The 14,703-nt window shown below is 40.7% G+C and overlaps 1 protein-coding gene across 6 annotated transcripts in view; it reads right to left on the bottom strand.

Annotated features, from left to right (window-relative positions):
• Positions 1-14,703, bottom strand: part of RALGAPB (Ral GTPase activating protein non-catalytic subunit beta) — a 64,029-nt gene that overhangs the window by 34,601 nt on the left and 14,725 nt on the right. For 4 of the 6 annotated variants that reach the window (XM_066330504.1, XM_066330507.1, XM_066330508.1 and 1 more), the window contains exons 6-11: positions 12,394-12,525; positions 11,089-11,267; positions 8,651-8,799; positions 8,330-8,546; positions 2,643-2,678; positions 670-871 (exon numbers count right to left, since the gene is read on the bottom strand). In XM_066330504.1, the coding sequence (XP_066186601.1) occupies positions 670-871; positions 2,643-2,678; positions 8,330-8,546; positions 8,651-8,799; positions 11,089-11,267; positions 12,394-12,525 (915 nt within the window). The remainder of the gene's footprint in view (positions 1-669; positions 872-2,642; positions 2,679-8,329; positions 8,547-8,650; positions 8,800-11,088; positions 11,268-12,393; positions 12,526-14,703) is intronic. The other 2 variants (XM_066330506.1, XM_066330505.1) reach the window with 1 other exon arrangement.

Raw genomic sequence — 14,703 nt, forward strand, 5'->3', positions numbered from 1 at the left:
TGAGAGGATCATGACTTAAAATTGATTCTGTGCCTCTAGCATTTGCTATTTCACAAAACAAAAATTTGTGAAAAAGGCATATACTATGACAGGCAAAACTGCTTCATTTTTTCAGAAATAAAATTGAACACAGAGGTAGTTCAAACACAACTGTTTTAAATAATGGGATATTACTGCATTCTATACTCAGAGGATGAAAAATAGCAACTACGAAACATAAAACAACATAAGAACCTTTGTGGTCTAATAAAGTGTACAATGTCTTATGTGTTATTTTTTTCCATCTGAACAATTATTTCCATCTGAACAATTTTTTCCATCCACACTTACTTTTTCCATCTGAACAACATTCAGTGATAAAGTAAACAAAAATAAAAATATAAGAGGCAAGAAAGCAACAAAGAAAATGTTCCTTCCAGCTGGAGGCACTTTAAGGTACCCTCCTTCAACTGAAATTTGAAGAAAACCCAGTGAAAAGCAGTATCAGGAAAATGCAAGAGGAAAACAGTGCTGTGATTAGCTAGGAATCCCACCTCCAGCCTCTGAAGGCCAGCTAGGTGTTTTTAAACTGGCAACACAGGATTCAGACAGTGAGTGAATGCTATTCACTGGGAATTAGTCTGCATCATAAAGTTATACCAATAAAGCAACTGGAAGATAGGTTAGTACCGGGATAGGTAAGCTGGTAATATTTCCTCCCCAGTCTTCTTGCTACAAAATATTCTACACAGTGTCCCGCATGCCTCTGCCCTTCCTGCTTCATAGTTGTCTGGGAATTCACTTGCATCAAACATGGGGTTGGAAGCCATAGTGTCTGTGGACATTTGGGATCCTTTCCGGCGGAACTCCACACTAGCCTGTGTCGCTATAGCTGGGAAGAGAAAAAACAGTGTTTCACTGTGTGTGATAACATACAAAATAGGCTCATGGGATCCTGGACACAAAGATCAAGTCCAATTTAGTAGTTAACAAGAAGCTATTAGTTCACTGTATTTGAGCCAGTGCCTCTGTTTAGGAAGTATTTGTGAGTGTACCTAACTTGTTTTCTTCATAAGGATAACAGCAACTGACTTTCAGACCTTCATATCCTAGAGACTGTCCCAACTTTTTGCTGGGAAGAGAGTGCTTATACCCAATACTAGCTCCCTACCCTCTCTGAAAGGGCAAGGATCTGTATCACCTGGTTCTTGTCCCCACAAAAATGAAATGTTATCTTTCCTTGTTCCCTTGAAAAACAACAACAACAACAAAATAAATCAGTCAATAGTAATAGGTGCTATTACTATTGACCTCCAAGGAAGTGCTTAACTTGCAGCTGGGCAACTCATCTCATGCTGCCCTGAACACCAAGCAGCTCTGATCCAGTTTTGTTGTACAAACATACTTATTAAAGAAATAATCAAAAAATTTTAAAGCCCCATATGAGAAAGGGAAGGTTGTGGAATCTCATTCTCCTAATTTGGTCCCTCTCTCCTCACATGATCACTAAAACTGGCAAATAAATAAGAGAGCTGCCAGACAGCAGCTACCATGGGCTGGCCATCTCCTGCTCCCTATCCTATAAGAAGCTCCACAATCCTCTCAGAAGGTGCTAACCTGGTTCTGCCCAGCCCTGTGATCCCTCCCCACAGGCCAGTTCTGCCAGTCCAAACCACTCCAATCCATGTCTTCCTGGAGAGATTTCTGGTCTCCCTTTCACACATCAGCATCGTGTGAATATGAGACCACTCACTGTGTTGGCTCCATCTTTTCTTCCAGGATAGCTACCAAAACAAACTAGCTACTGCACTCAACGTGCTTTTTTTTTCAATTTTTTCTCCTCTTCCTTGGACAGCTTTGCTCTGGGATTACTAACATCTTAAAGACTGTGTTCTAGTTTTTAGCTAAGACTAGATGGATTTCCAAAACTTTTACAAACTACGAAAGCAAACAGCAGACAATGTGCGCTCCTGACATAATTGCACCTGTGTGTTTCTACCAGCAAAAGAGAACTTCTTCTGTCTCAGCTCTGGGACACTGGGGAACAGCAGGTTCACAGTCAGCCTTGCAAACAAAGGCATGTTAACACTTTAGCAGTTGGAATACCTGATAATTTACACAAAGGATGCTTTTTTGGTTTTTTTTAAAGGAAATGTCTTAATGACAAGTGCCTACTCCTAATTTTTTGTTCTCAAATTTATCATTTAACCTACATTTACCTCATAAATTTTCATTGATGTTAAGTAAAAAATAAGTACAAATCTTTATGCATCTTCCCATGAGCCATTTTTTGTCCTAAATAAGCTATCCAGCAATATACTGTAGTTGGAAAAAAACACTACATGCACAATGCATACAAATCAAACACTAGGTCTGTAAAATAAGCTTTAAGTAAAAAAAACATGGTTAGTGCAAAGTCCTGAAATTCATGACATGATCACAGACTAAAGTACAGAAAAGATGGGACTGATTCAGGCAGATTAATTTGCTTTTGCCAACAATCCTCCCCATTCAAAAACACACACAAAAAATTACTCATTTTTTTCAAGTAAAAGTGCAAAAGCTACAAGAGACAATGAGAATGAATTTACAAATAAAATATGGGATTATGGAAAAAGAAAAGCATGACCGCAATTAAGGAAAAGCTACTGGTTCCTACTTACAAGATTTATAAGAAAGAAGAATTTGGATAAAAGATGCTGCAAGATAATAGAAATAAAATGGAAACAAATCAAAGGACAGCAGTAGTTATAAAATACTTTTTAGATGGTGAAATTGTAATATAAGTTAAGAAGCTTTTAGCTTTTTAAAAAATAGATTAAAAGCTTTATGATACAGCAAGCTCATTAAACACATAGGAAATTGGCATACAGGTCCAAAATTATGGTTTTGAAAGTACCATGCAAAACAATGAACAAAAAGTTACAAAATACGACTAAAATTTAGAGTTGTTCATATAAACATACACAAGTTCTTTAACATGTATTAACCCTTTTCAGCTCACAGACCTGTCCCCATGTCACATTGCACATGGAGCATACACCAGGCTATCCTAAGGCTCCTCTGAATTTGGGTATGTCTTGCAGGGAGAAAGTTACTTACCTGCAATCTCCTCACAGCAGTACTCCTACTTCCAAACCAGCAACAGTATTACAGCTCCTATTTCCCTAAGCCAAATTGTCGACAACCAGAATACCTGAGCATGCCATCTTGACCACCCACTTCATTAACTGTTGCCTCAAGTTTGCCTGGTTTTTACAATTTGCATTTTTTCTCATGCAGCTTCAAGTAAACTATATATATTTTTAGAATTGTTTACATATTTCTCCTCTGGGAGGAGAAAGATAATTGATGGTGATGTTCACCAACAAGGTCGAAGAGCTGGCTACCTGTGTAGTCAATCTTGTAAAAGGTATTCAAGATGGAGTCAGAATAAATAAAGAAGAGAGCTTTCCTGCTTGACCTTCTGCTGCCTCCTTCGTTCTTTCGTGCCCCTAACAGAGACAATTAACAATCTTCTAAAGCAGAAACAAAAGGCAGAACACTCACAAAAAAATTAACATCTCAAATTATTCCTGAGAAAGAAGAGAGTAAGAACTCCAGCGGCCACCAGCTGGGGAGAGCTACTTCTTTGAACAGACAGGGTCAGACCTGTAACCAGGCCTCTCAGCAGCACTCACTATGACCCCAGACAGAGCTGCTTAGAACTTGCTTCTAGAGCACCACAAACATTCTATGGGACATTAATGACAGTAGGGCCAGAAGAGATGAGGGTAATGATGCGCCCTAAAGCTCCTTCACTGCCAACAGCCCCTGTGTGATACCAGAAAGACCCTGAGGTGTCTGTCTCCTTCAGCTGCTATAAACTGCACAGCTAGCATCCTTTAGATATAAGGATTGAGAATGAGCCCATCAGATTAGAAGATTCAGCTGCTGGAATGCTGGCACAGGGTGCTAGTGAGCCTCCCCCACTCTCAGAGGCTGAGGACAGTAGGTAGCAGTAGCACACACCATACAGCCAAGCTTGTCTGAAACACATCCTGCTAACTGAAACTGCCCTGGCACAGATACACATACCCCACGCTGTCATTCTTGGTTAACCTCATACAGGCTCTGTAGCCAATTTCTTATGAATGTGTCATCTATCATAGAGATCTATTTATCCCACACTATCAGATACATAAGTGCCACATGCTCATCTGATTCTAACGACTATGCCAGCAGGATCCAGCTGCTTTCAAACCACCTATGCATCTTCCAACAGGCTGTTTTTACTCTCTCACCACAACACAATGATGTTTATCAGCTGCCCACCATAAAGCTTCACCATTAAAGTCTGTGTGCAGAAACTAAAACTTGGTAAGTACACTCAAGGCTCAAAAGTACCATGCCAGTGATGGAAGATCATGGCTCTGCTTCACTATCCAAACAATGAGAGAGGACCACCTTGCAGGACAGGGCTCAAAGAGCAAAGAAGACAACTGCTTTCCAAGTGATAACCTCCACAAGTAGCCAACTGTATACAGATGACTTCCAGCTAATCTTGAGAGAGAACAATTCTCTCTTCCCAAAGACAGACAAAACCAGAACCACCACAAATGTGAAATACCTACAGTTTTCCAATCAAGAGTTGGTACAAGAAGTTCACCCATGAGATAACAGAAAATTGAATATCTGTGAGGCAGCAGTTAACCTGACAGAATCAGGAGAGCTGAGGCTGAAGGGGCCTCTGGAGATAGTCAGCCCTCCCCAGCAAAGCAGGGTCAAGTAGAGCAAGTTCAGTTAGCCTTCTATCCATTTAGACAGTATTTTCATCTCAAGACTTACAAAAAGTTTGACATTTTTTCCACCTATCATTTTTCACTACTTCCTTTTTGGAGGTTAGAGCTCCAGTAGTAAAATGTGAGATCCCAGGACAAGAAAAAAAAGGAAGGGTAGAGGGGCTGTCATTCACATCAGCCTTGACCAAGTGATCCTGATTTCCTAGAGCTCATCAAAAACGTGCGCTGTAAGATGGGACAAGGACAATGTGTTTTGCCGTGTGTCTCAGCAGGATTTATTTAAAAGAACCAAACTAAATTCTGAACTAGAGCTTGAGATCATGGCTCATCCACAGGGCCCCTGGTAGGCACTACACTGAGCTCATAAATCTCTCTTTGGTAATCACATCACAGGGATTCTCACTGAGGCTGTGCTATGCAACGGAAGAGGACAGAGAAACACACACTAGAAAACACAGCATTCCAGAGGTGTCCCAGGGCACAGGGTCTCTACAGGACCAAGGAGCAAGTTGCAATACTTTTGCAAAGTGGTCTTCAGTCTTCCAGCTGGCAGCACAACAAAAAAGCCATATTAGACAGCCAAAAGACAAAGAATTCCTAACTGCATGGCATTGAAACAAAGCAAATATTAGAAGGGTTTAAAGCTGCTGAGATCTTACACAGCTGCAGTTTCAGACATAAAGAAAAATTGTGTGTGGGGGCCAGTGGAAGACAATACTACATGGCAAAGCTGATTTTAAGTGCTGATTTTAAGACATGTCCCAATCAAAACATTTAAAGTGCCCATAAAACAAATAGTGCTTCTTGAAGTTAATGCTAAGATTATCAACAGCAGTGTCAGACACGGTAAGAATATTCCAGCCAGTGGCTGAAGTGTCATGGCTACAAAGGATAGCAGATGGACCAAGACATACAGGAATAGCCAAACTACAGCTGTAAAGCATCAGATTTATTTTGGATGTCTTTCCTAACAGTAGGGACTGTAGCAGCTAACCATCCCTTCTCTGCTGGCCCACCTCCTTCAAGACACATCTACATTGGGCAGCAGGAGCAGGTAGATTGTGGGCCTGGTATTTCTGGTCTGAGAGATTTTAGCCTGCTAGCAGCTGCTAACTTTTTCCCAAGGAAAAACTTATTTAAAAAGTTTCTTCTCAAAACAATCTTGGTAAACAACTATCCTTTCTCAAAACAATCTTTCTCCAAATAGTGTTTTGCTGTTTCTCTAGTTAACCAACGAAACCAGAAAAGTGTTTTCCTATTCACCAATCATGTTAAGTCCGTATCAGAACATCTTATAAAAGGTAGTAAGAATTAAACAATAGAAGCCTTCTTTTTCTATGCTCTTTGCCTTCCGATATGTTTGGAGTCTTTCATTCGTGTCCTACAGCAACAGTGGATGGGCACAGTGTGCAGATCTGATTGTTACTGATGGGCCGGCCCCATTTCTACAATGAGGGGCTCCTAATATAGACCCCTCCTGGCCCACTTCATTAGCCAGCATAGCACCTCTTGCCTTATGCTCTTCAAGGAGGAAAAGACTTCACTTAGAGGCATCAGGCATCACAGGTCAGATTCCCAGAATAAAAACTTTATGATTTGGATTTAAAGCTCATTCAAAAGACACTGATGCTTCAAGACAGCAGAAACTCCAAGGGCCTGGCTCTTTACACCTCTTGCTCATCTTCCCACCTTAGGCAAAGGCTGAGCAAAAGGATAAAGGAGGCAATCAGAGTTTGCGGCCTTTCTACAGCATTTCAGAAGTAGTGCATTTCAGAGAAATGCTCTACAGCATTTCAGTTCTCTCTCCCACAGCCAGCCCACCTTGGCACTATTGTGACCAGTGACCTTACATAGCAGTAACAACACCCTGCAAGGGCAGCAGACACTTGACTAAGTTCCCGTAAGTTAATTCTGTTCTCTAAATCACTAAAAAAGCAGGACATGACACAGACAGGGTCCTGGGAGTCCACCAACATCATCATCTCAGAACTACTGCCGTTAATACACAGCAGATCATATGATGTGCAAAGACTGGTCTCACTACAGACAGCTTGGAAGAGCTCAGAGGAGGAACAGATTTAATTCAGTTCTGAACAGCTGTCTCTAGTTTTCAGAAAGCCAGTAAATATCCCTGGAAGGCTAGTAACACAACAATTTGCTGTTAGCTGATTTAAGACATTGCATATATGAACAGAAGGCCCTGGAACCGGGGAAGTTAAACCTTTTGATTTTGGATGACTGCATACTTCTGCCAGCATAACAACACCTCTGTTTAGAGCTGACACTTTTGCACTGGCACCATCTCAGCTGACATCCCTCCCTTAGAGGTTCAGCATTTCATTAAAATTGCTCAAGAAACAGGTTATGTCAAAATTAAAACGATCGAATCAACCTGAAAAGCAGTAAATGTAATAATACATTAAATGCATATGCAACCGAACACACCCTCAAAGGATGCCTTGCTCCTTCCTAAGCTCAGCTGCTTCCCTAGTCATGAGTCATAGGCCTTTTACAAAGAGATTCCAAACTCCTACTACAGAAATCCACACAAAAAAACTTTAAAAAACCATGTGCTACATACCTAAAAACACCTTTAGAAGATCTCAAATCCTAAGCTTTCACACAGGAATTTGACTCAATAAACAAGGAAGATCACCAGTTTAACTGCAGCTGTCAAGTCCCACTATACATCCAACTTGCTACAACATATGTCTTTCCCCTATTTTTCTTAGGCCAGTGAGTTACTGACTGAGTGATTGATAGATCTCTTGGAAAAGTTAGCCGATATTCAAAGTACACAAGGAACAGGAAAAATACTTAGAATTAGAAAGATTATTCTTTTCTGAGTATTATCACCAAAAGATGAGAGCTAAAAAGCCTCTCTGAGCAGAGCACTAATTCTGCTATGGTATCTCAAAACATCTAACCTCTGCAGCTGAGCAAAACACAGGAAACAAATTAAGTTTGGCAGTTAATAGTTGAAGACATGAAGATAACAAGTCATTAAGGGAAAGACAGAGCAACCATAACTGAGAGACAGCAACTCCACTAGTTATTTTAAGGACTCCTGTTTTCATAACACTCTACAGAACCAAGAAGTACATTTTGTGCACTATGTGGAGTGATGTAGGACAGTTTTTCAAATATTAAAGAGTCACTATAAATAGCTCCCATTAATCATAGAGGCTCAAGCAGATTTCAAACTAAGTGAAATCCCACCATATGATTTCCCTCATTTAATAGCATTTTCCCCAGTCCCACAATTGAAAGTGCCATGCTTGTTACAGGAAGGGAGTATTTAATAGTAAAAAGTGGGCTTTTCTAAACTTTGAAATCTCCAAGCAGCTACTCAGCTAATAGCAGATGCTACTCAGCTAATAGCAGATGCTACTCAGCTAATAGCAGATGCTACTCAGCTAATAGCAGATGCTGGCTCAGCCCAAGGGATTAACTACAATAGAGCACTTCAGATTTTACTTTTTTTGGATTATATATGTGTTAATCTTGCAGGTAGGAAATGTCCATAAAACAAGGAAAAAAAGTGTACGTATTTTTTTTCTAATATTTACCAGTCATGCTGCTGTCTCTGTTTAGTCCATTATGAAGTTTACAGTGAACAAATGCTGCATCAAATAACCATGATCCAAAGAGGTTCAAGATGCTGTTAACCTTTGGCCTGCGAGGAGCTGGAAGTGGCCGAGGCTCAGAGCTTGTCTGGTTTGGGCTAGAGAGTGGAGAAGTAGAGGAGGGCTGGTGCTGCACTTTTGAAGGATGTGCAGTAGTTACCTGTTCAAACAGAAGAACACATCAGCTCCTAGAATCAAGAAAATTACATCCTCTAACTGAGGAAACAATGCAAAGGGTCAGCTACTCAGAATCTGAAATCTTACAGTGCTGGTTTTCATCGTCACTTTGTTCACAGTCACTGCCCGATGCCTGCGGTTATGGGGTGGAGTGGTGTTGGTAGCAGTGCTCTGGGGCATGCTCAGCCTGTTCACTGGCGTCGGTGGTGCACTGTCTGACCGGGGCCGGGAAATGCCTGTAAGGCCAGGAATAAAGCAGCCTTTCAGCAAGAATTCCATGGGCTCACAGAGCAGGCTATTAGTAAGCAAAGGAGCCTTTGGTCAATAGCCATGCCTCCCCCTGTTCCCCCAAACAGCAGTAGCAACAAAAACACCTCTCCCTATTTTGCTATTAGCAGAAATAAACACATAAGCAAATGAAAACAGTAATTAAATAAGATAAGCAATTGATTAAAAAACACCAAAGGACACAACACCTTAAGGCTGTGGGAAATGGCAGATAGGAGGAACCAGTCTAGAAGCAGGAAGAGGGAAAGGAGCAAGATTCACTTGCCAAAGAAAATTTCACAGCTCACTTCTACCAAAATTCAGATGCCTCTTACCTTTGCCTTTCATTCCCAATCATAACCCTCACACCTTTTTCTGAGACATCTCTATGATGTCTGGCTCTTAAAGCCACCTTAGCCCACTAATTTAAGATCAAAGCCATCCACCACACAGCTTTCTGCTCAGTTTGACCTGAATCAGCTGCTGAACAGTCAAATACTAAGATGGTACACAAGATAGAGTATGAAAGCAGAGAAAGCTATAATTTTCTGGCAGTAGCAGGACATTAGACCTGTTTTTATCCAGCTTCAGGGAAATTCATGGTGTACAGAGTTCTTCTCCATCAAAATCAGAAGCAACTCAACTTCTGCAAAACTTCAAGTGACAAACACGATTTCTGCCCATTTTAATGAATTCAAACACCCTTGCGCCCATTTGAAAAATGAAGTGGGGAACCAAAGTGCTTGAAAATTTTAAACAGATTGTTTTTGACCATGTTAATTAAAGCACTGAAGTATTTTTCATAACACTTAACAGAACAAGTTGCTCCTGCTAAATCATCAGTGTTACACCCCCAGGCAGACTATGCACTATGAAACCTACTGTTTTTGTATATTTGGCTGGAGAAGAGGATGCACTATTTTGCCAAACACATCATGTGAGATGTTAGGCCAGAGAGAACAAGATAAAACCCAGTGTTTTAGCACTTGTGACAGAAGGTAATGAGCTCTCTCATCAGCCTTCGCTGAAGAGCTTTCTGCAGCTCTCAAGTCTGCCTGAGTACACTCTCCCATTCCATACTTACAGCCTTAATTTTAATTAAGAAATCTCCTGTGCCCCAATGCATTATAGTCTCCATCTCTGCACTCCAGGTGGGCTATTGCCACTCTGGGTGCTTTATCTTGCTACAAGATCTCCAGAAGTCTTAAACGTCTGATTCATAAAACCACAAAATAGTTTGGGTTCAAAAGGACCTTAAAGACCCTCCATTCCCAGCCATGGGCAGGGACACCTTCCATTAGATCATATTCTTCCAAGTCCAGTCCAACCTGATCTTGGACACTTTAAGCGATTCAGGGGCAGCCACAGCTTCTCTGAGCAACCTGTGCCAGGGCCTCACCAACCCTCCAGAGAGAAGAACTTCTTCCCAATATCCAGTCTAACTTCGCTCTCTGTGCCCCTAGAGCTGCTCTTCTCCAGGTTGACGGTCTCATTCCACTGACAGGTTTTTTTCCTAATACTGTTTACATATCTGCTCGAATCTCCTGCAATCTCACATCAGCTCACACTTACGGCAGTTGACATTTGTTTGCACACATTTAAGCAGAAAAGCAGCTGGAGATAGGCAGCTCTTCTGAGTTTACAATAGCATGTATTCCCTGAAGAATTTTCAGTAGGTCTGAAGAATACTAAGTATAATGCTTCAAATTTCAGGTACTCCAACCTGTTACTTGAAACTGACCAGCTAGAGCTACTCAGTTACCAGCAGACCCAAAGAAACATGACTTCTCTACTCAGCACTAGCAGTAACCCAACTGTAAACTAAGGGGAACTCTCACAAAGATCTGAAGATGACTGCCCAAATTCAACACCTTATAAAACAGGCACACAGCAGTTGCCACCAAGATTAGAAACATGGTGGTGAGTGCTCACAACATGCTACAGCATAAACCACTTGCATTGGTGATTAGATGGAAAGACATCCCTGGTTTTGTTTTATTTTATATTATTTTATATTTCTGATTTATTTGTTTTGCATTTGAAACTAAGGCCATCTACAACTTCATGCATTCAAATGCTACTGTTGTGTATACAAATATTTTAGAAGTGATCTGAAGTCTCCTCCTCATCAATTCCAGGATATACTTGCAAATGATAAATTGTTATTGGTGTATTTATGGAGAAAACATATTTAAAGATAATAAAATAATGATTAAATTAATATTCCTAGCTATCCATGGGTAAGACAAAAGCATTACCTAGGAATGCATCCACTAAACAGCTGATTCCACGCATGGCACGAAAGAATATTTGAGGCAGATGTTTAAGGCAGGGGTACTGATTCAGTTCTTGAGTCATCCCACTCACATTCAGAAACTGCTCCTGAAACTTGGGGGTAGAGCTAATAATGGCCGGGTTACTCAAATCCACAGGATTACTGCACAGAAAAAGAGAAAATATATTTTAAAAACACTTGAAGATGCTATAGTTTAAAGCATTTAAATAATACCACAAACCAGCATCCAATATCAATACATTTTAGCTGTTAATCCATCACAGGAAGGCAATTTTCACTTCCTGGGTTGGCAGTATACAATTACCTTCATTTCAAACACAACTCAAACACAATGAACAATTTTAGTAAAATAAAACAAACCAGAGCAGACGTTTGCTTGACTAATTATTGCAGTAATATTAATTACTTATGAGGTCTTTTGAAGCCAGTTAAGAGTTTTTTATATTATTAAAGTTACTCTAGAAGGGTAAGCAATGAATTAAATATTGTCAAACAGTGACAAGAAGGGGAGTGGACTGTAAAAATTTGAGCATTTTTCCTGACTGACTCAAATCCTGAAACAGCAAATTTGTAAACTCGAGATTTGAAGAGTACAATAGTTGTGACATTAGTACTACAAATAAAGAAAAAGGGAATTTTAGTTAAGAAGTAAATTTTAAACAGTCTAACGTTTATTTAGCTTTTACTATTAAATGGTATTTTGTATCAACTATTTAATAAACTGGCCATAGAGAGCATTAATGTAACACCATGTCCAAAAGTCTTTAAAACAAAACACAGCATTTTGTTCATCTGTGCATTTAGGAAAGATTAACATGTCTGGTAAAATTAACTGTATAGATTTCTTCATAAATATAGAAAGATAAACATCCATTTTAAAAATAAACTGTAGGTTAAATTTAACCCGGAGAACAAATGGAAGTTGTATGCATCTCCCAGAACTATTGTTCAGCTCTTCCTGTTTGTTATCTAAGAGAAACAAAATTCTATTGAACTCTTGTTTTTCAGATCCTCCAAAATGCCAAATAGCTAAAGTAGATCTTAATTAACTGAACCAGTTTACATTTTGAAAGATCAGAGTTCAAAGTTGAACAACACCACTCACAGCCTGCCATGAGCTGCTGCATGGCACTGGCATGAGAAGTCTCTCATTTTATTTTATTTAGATGCTTAACCTTGGCAATCTCCAGAGGACTGTTTCATCTGTCATGCAAATGTATAGAGCTGATGCAAGAACAGGAACAATGGATGGCTGTAATTACAATACCTCAGCATATGTAAAAATCGAAACCACGTTTGTGCAACACACTCATTATCCATTTCAAGAGGAATCAGACCAGCATCTTCATCAGGAATTTTGAATGGAGGAAATGAAGGTCCATATGTAAAACGCAGCAACCTAGAAAGCAAGTCAGACAGAACTGTCCTTCAGCTCATACTCCAAAATTTAACAGTGCATTTGAGCCCCAAAGGTATCAGCAGCTCACATACGAGTCCACAGGCAACAATGCAACATTCCCAAGTTTTCCTAGAGATTCCTATTTTATACAATCACTCAGCCCTCTTACAGCCTTGGATGGTGCACACCTGGAGCCGGCCTAAAGCTCCAGCCAAACCGAAGAGCTATTAAGGCACAAGACCCCTCAGCAGTTCTCCCATCACTTAGTCAGAAGGGTCACCAGTTATCATTAGCCACATGAACATCTGGCAGGACTTAAATGTAAAGGAAGAGGGATTAAAAAAAAAAAAAAAAAAGCAAAAAAGAAAGAAATAATTCAAGCCCTTATCCTCACAGCTCTTCAGCTCAAGCTTTCAATGACACTAGCAAGTCATATTAAGTTGCTGTTCTAAATTCCAGCTTGTGACTGATGACCTATACTGTACCTACCCAAGCACCCTAAGCAGCACACATGGTTGACCTACAAGCAGCAGAGGACTTGCAACCAACAATTTAGTGAGCTCTTCAAAACAGATGCACCACATCAGTCAGAGGCTGGGATCTACGGACCAGCAAAGGACAAACCAGTGGTCCACTGCAAAGAGAACAATGCTTGGATAAATAGAGATTTTTCCAGAGAAGAGCTGTAACTACCCAAAGACTCACTGGTGACCTTCACTGAGCTCCTGCTATCTAATCTGACCCCTGCTTCATACCCAGCTTCATCAAATTACAATTCAATTTCCCTGATCAACATAATCTTGATGTTTTCTAAAGGAATGGAAGAAATCTGCATCGCACCTTCACAATATCCCAGCATCCCCAGGAATCAGTTTGTCTTTCCCTAAGCTAGCCTCCTTGCAACTGTCAGGAAATTACCCACTCATCCTTACTCACTTATAAAGCCACATAGTTTTATAAAATCATTACAACTATGAGAAGAGGAGGAGAAAAGTAGTCTATGGCTGACTCCTAAACCAAGAGTCAAACAGGCTGAATTTCCATTTTCCACTTCTCCCAGCAGCGGGCACTACAGTAACCTTAACAGAAGTGTCTGAAATCACTGCCTATTTACAGTACCTAGCCTGGACAGAAGAGCAAAAGAGCTTTAGGAGGAAAGGACTTCTCCAGATGCAAGGATGATGATGAATTCATTCAGTGCAGCAGCTGGTGGTGCAACTGCAGTGACAGCTGAAAAGTGAGCTCAAACAGCTGACCCTGTGCATAATAAAGGGCACTGGACCTGTGGCCCAGTCAGGTGCTCAGACACTGCAAGAGCTGAGGGCATGGGAGGAAGAGCCAAGACTTGCATGAGCTTGGACTATGAGGGGATAAAAGCCCAGGAGTCTTTTGTTGGGGCTGCTCCTTGGAGGCACCAGCTCAAGCTGTTTCTGTGTTACTGTGCGAGGAATTAAAGGGCTTTATGGATCAAGACATCTGAGACTCCTGTGGGAAACCTGGGGTCGAACTGGTGAGAAAAGCTGGTCTGCCTGTGGGAGTGAGGCATGCAGGGAGTCAAGCGGGCACTCCTAGGCTCACTGGAGCTGCTGCTGCAAAGGGGCTTCAGTCCCAGCAGTTAAAGTCACTGGTGGTGGAAGAGTGACTGCCAGAGTCTTGGAAATAGTCAGACTGGGAAGTTTCCTTAAGACCAGAAATACACGTATCTGTACCAGGTAGCAAATACTCTCCAGTCCTGTGTCCACCTACATTTAGTGCCCAGAGGCAAGACCTCATGGTATTTTTTTGCTGAGGAAATACCTGGCTCTAAAAGACCCCAAAGAGCCTGGGCCAACCACATGCATGGTCATGCCCCACACCTCTGCCTGGTAACACAGTGCCCTGCTTCAGTTCTCCCTATGACTGCAAGAAACCAGTTTTACAAAGAGCATAATCAAATCTTTAATGACATATTGGACATTTTCAAGAATTATTGAAGACATAAATAAATTTTAAGCCACACATCCAAGGCAGTTAAAATATAGTTGAAGCAATCTAGATGGCGTAAAAGTAGTATCTATTGGTATGGCAACACAATTAAGACTCCAGTTTCATCCTGCTAAAAATCATAGCCAAGGACACAAAGTAATACCACATATCTGTACAGATTTCCAAGTATAGTTTTCCATATGGTTTTAATTT

Source organism: Sylvia atricapilla, chromosome 16 (genome assembly GCF_009819655.1).
Source record: "Sylvia atricapilla isolate bSylAtr1 chromosome 16, bSylAtr1.pri, whole genome shotgun sequence".
NCBI classification, from domain to species: Eukaryota; Metazoa; Chordata; class Aves; order Passeriformes; family Sylviidae; genus Sylvia; species Sylvia atricapilla.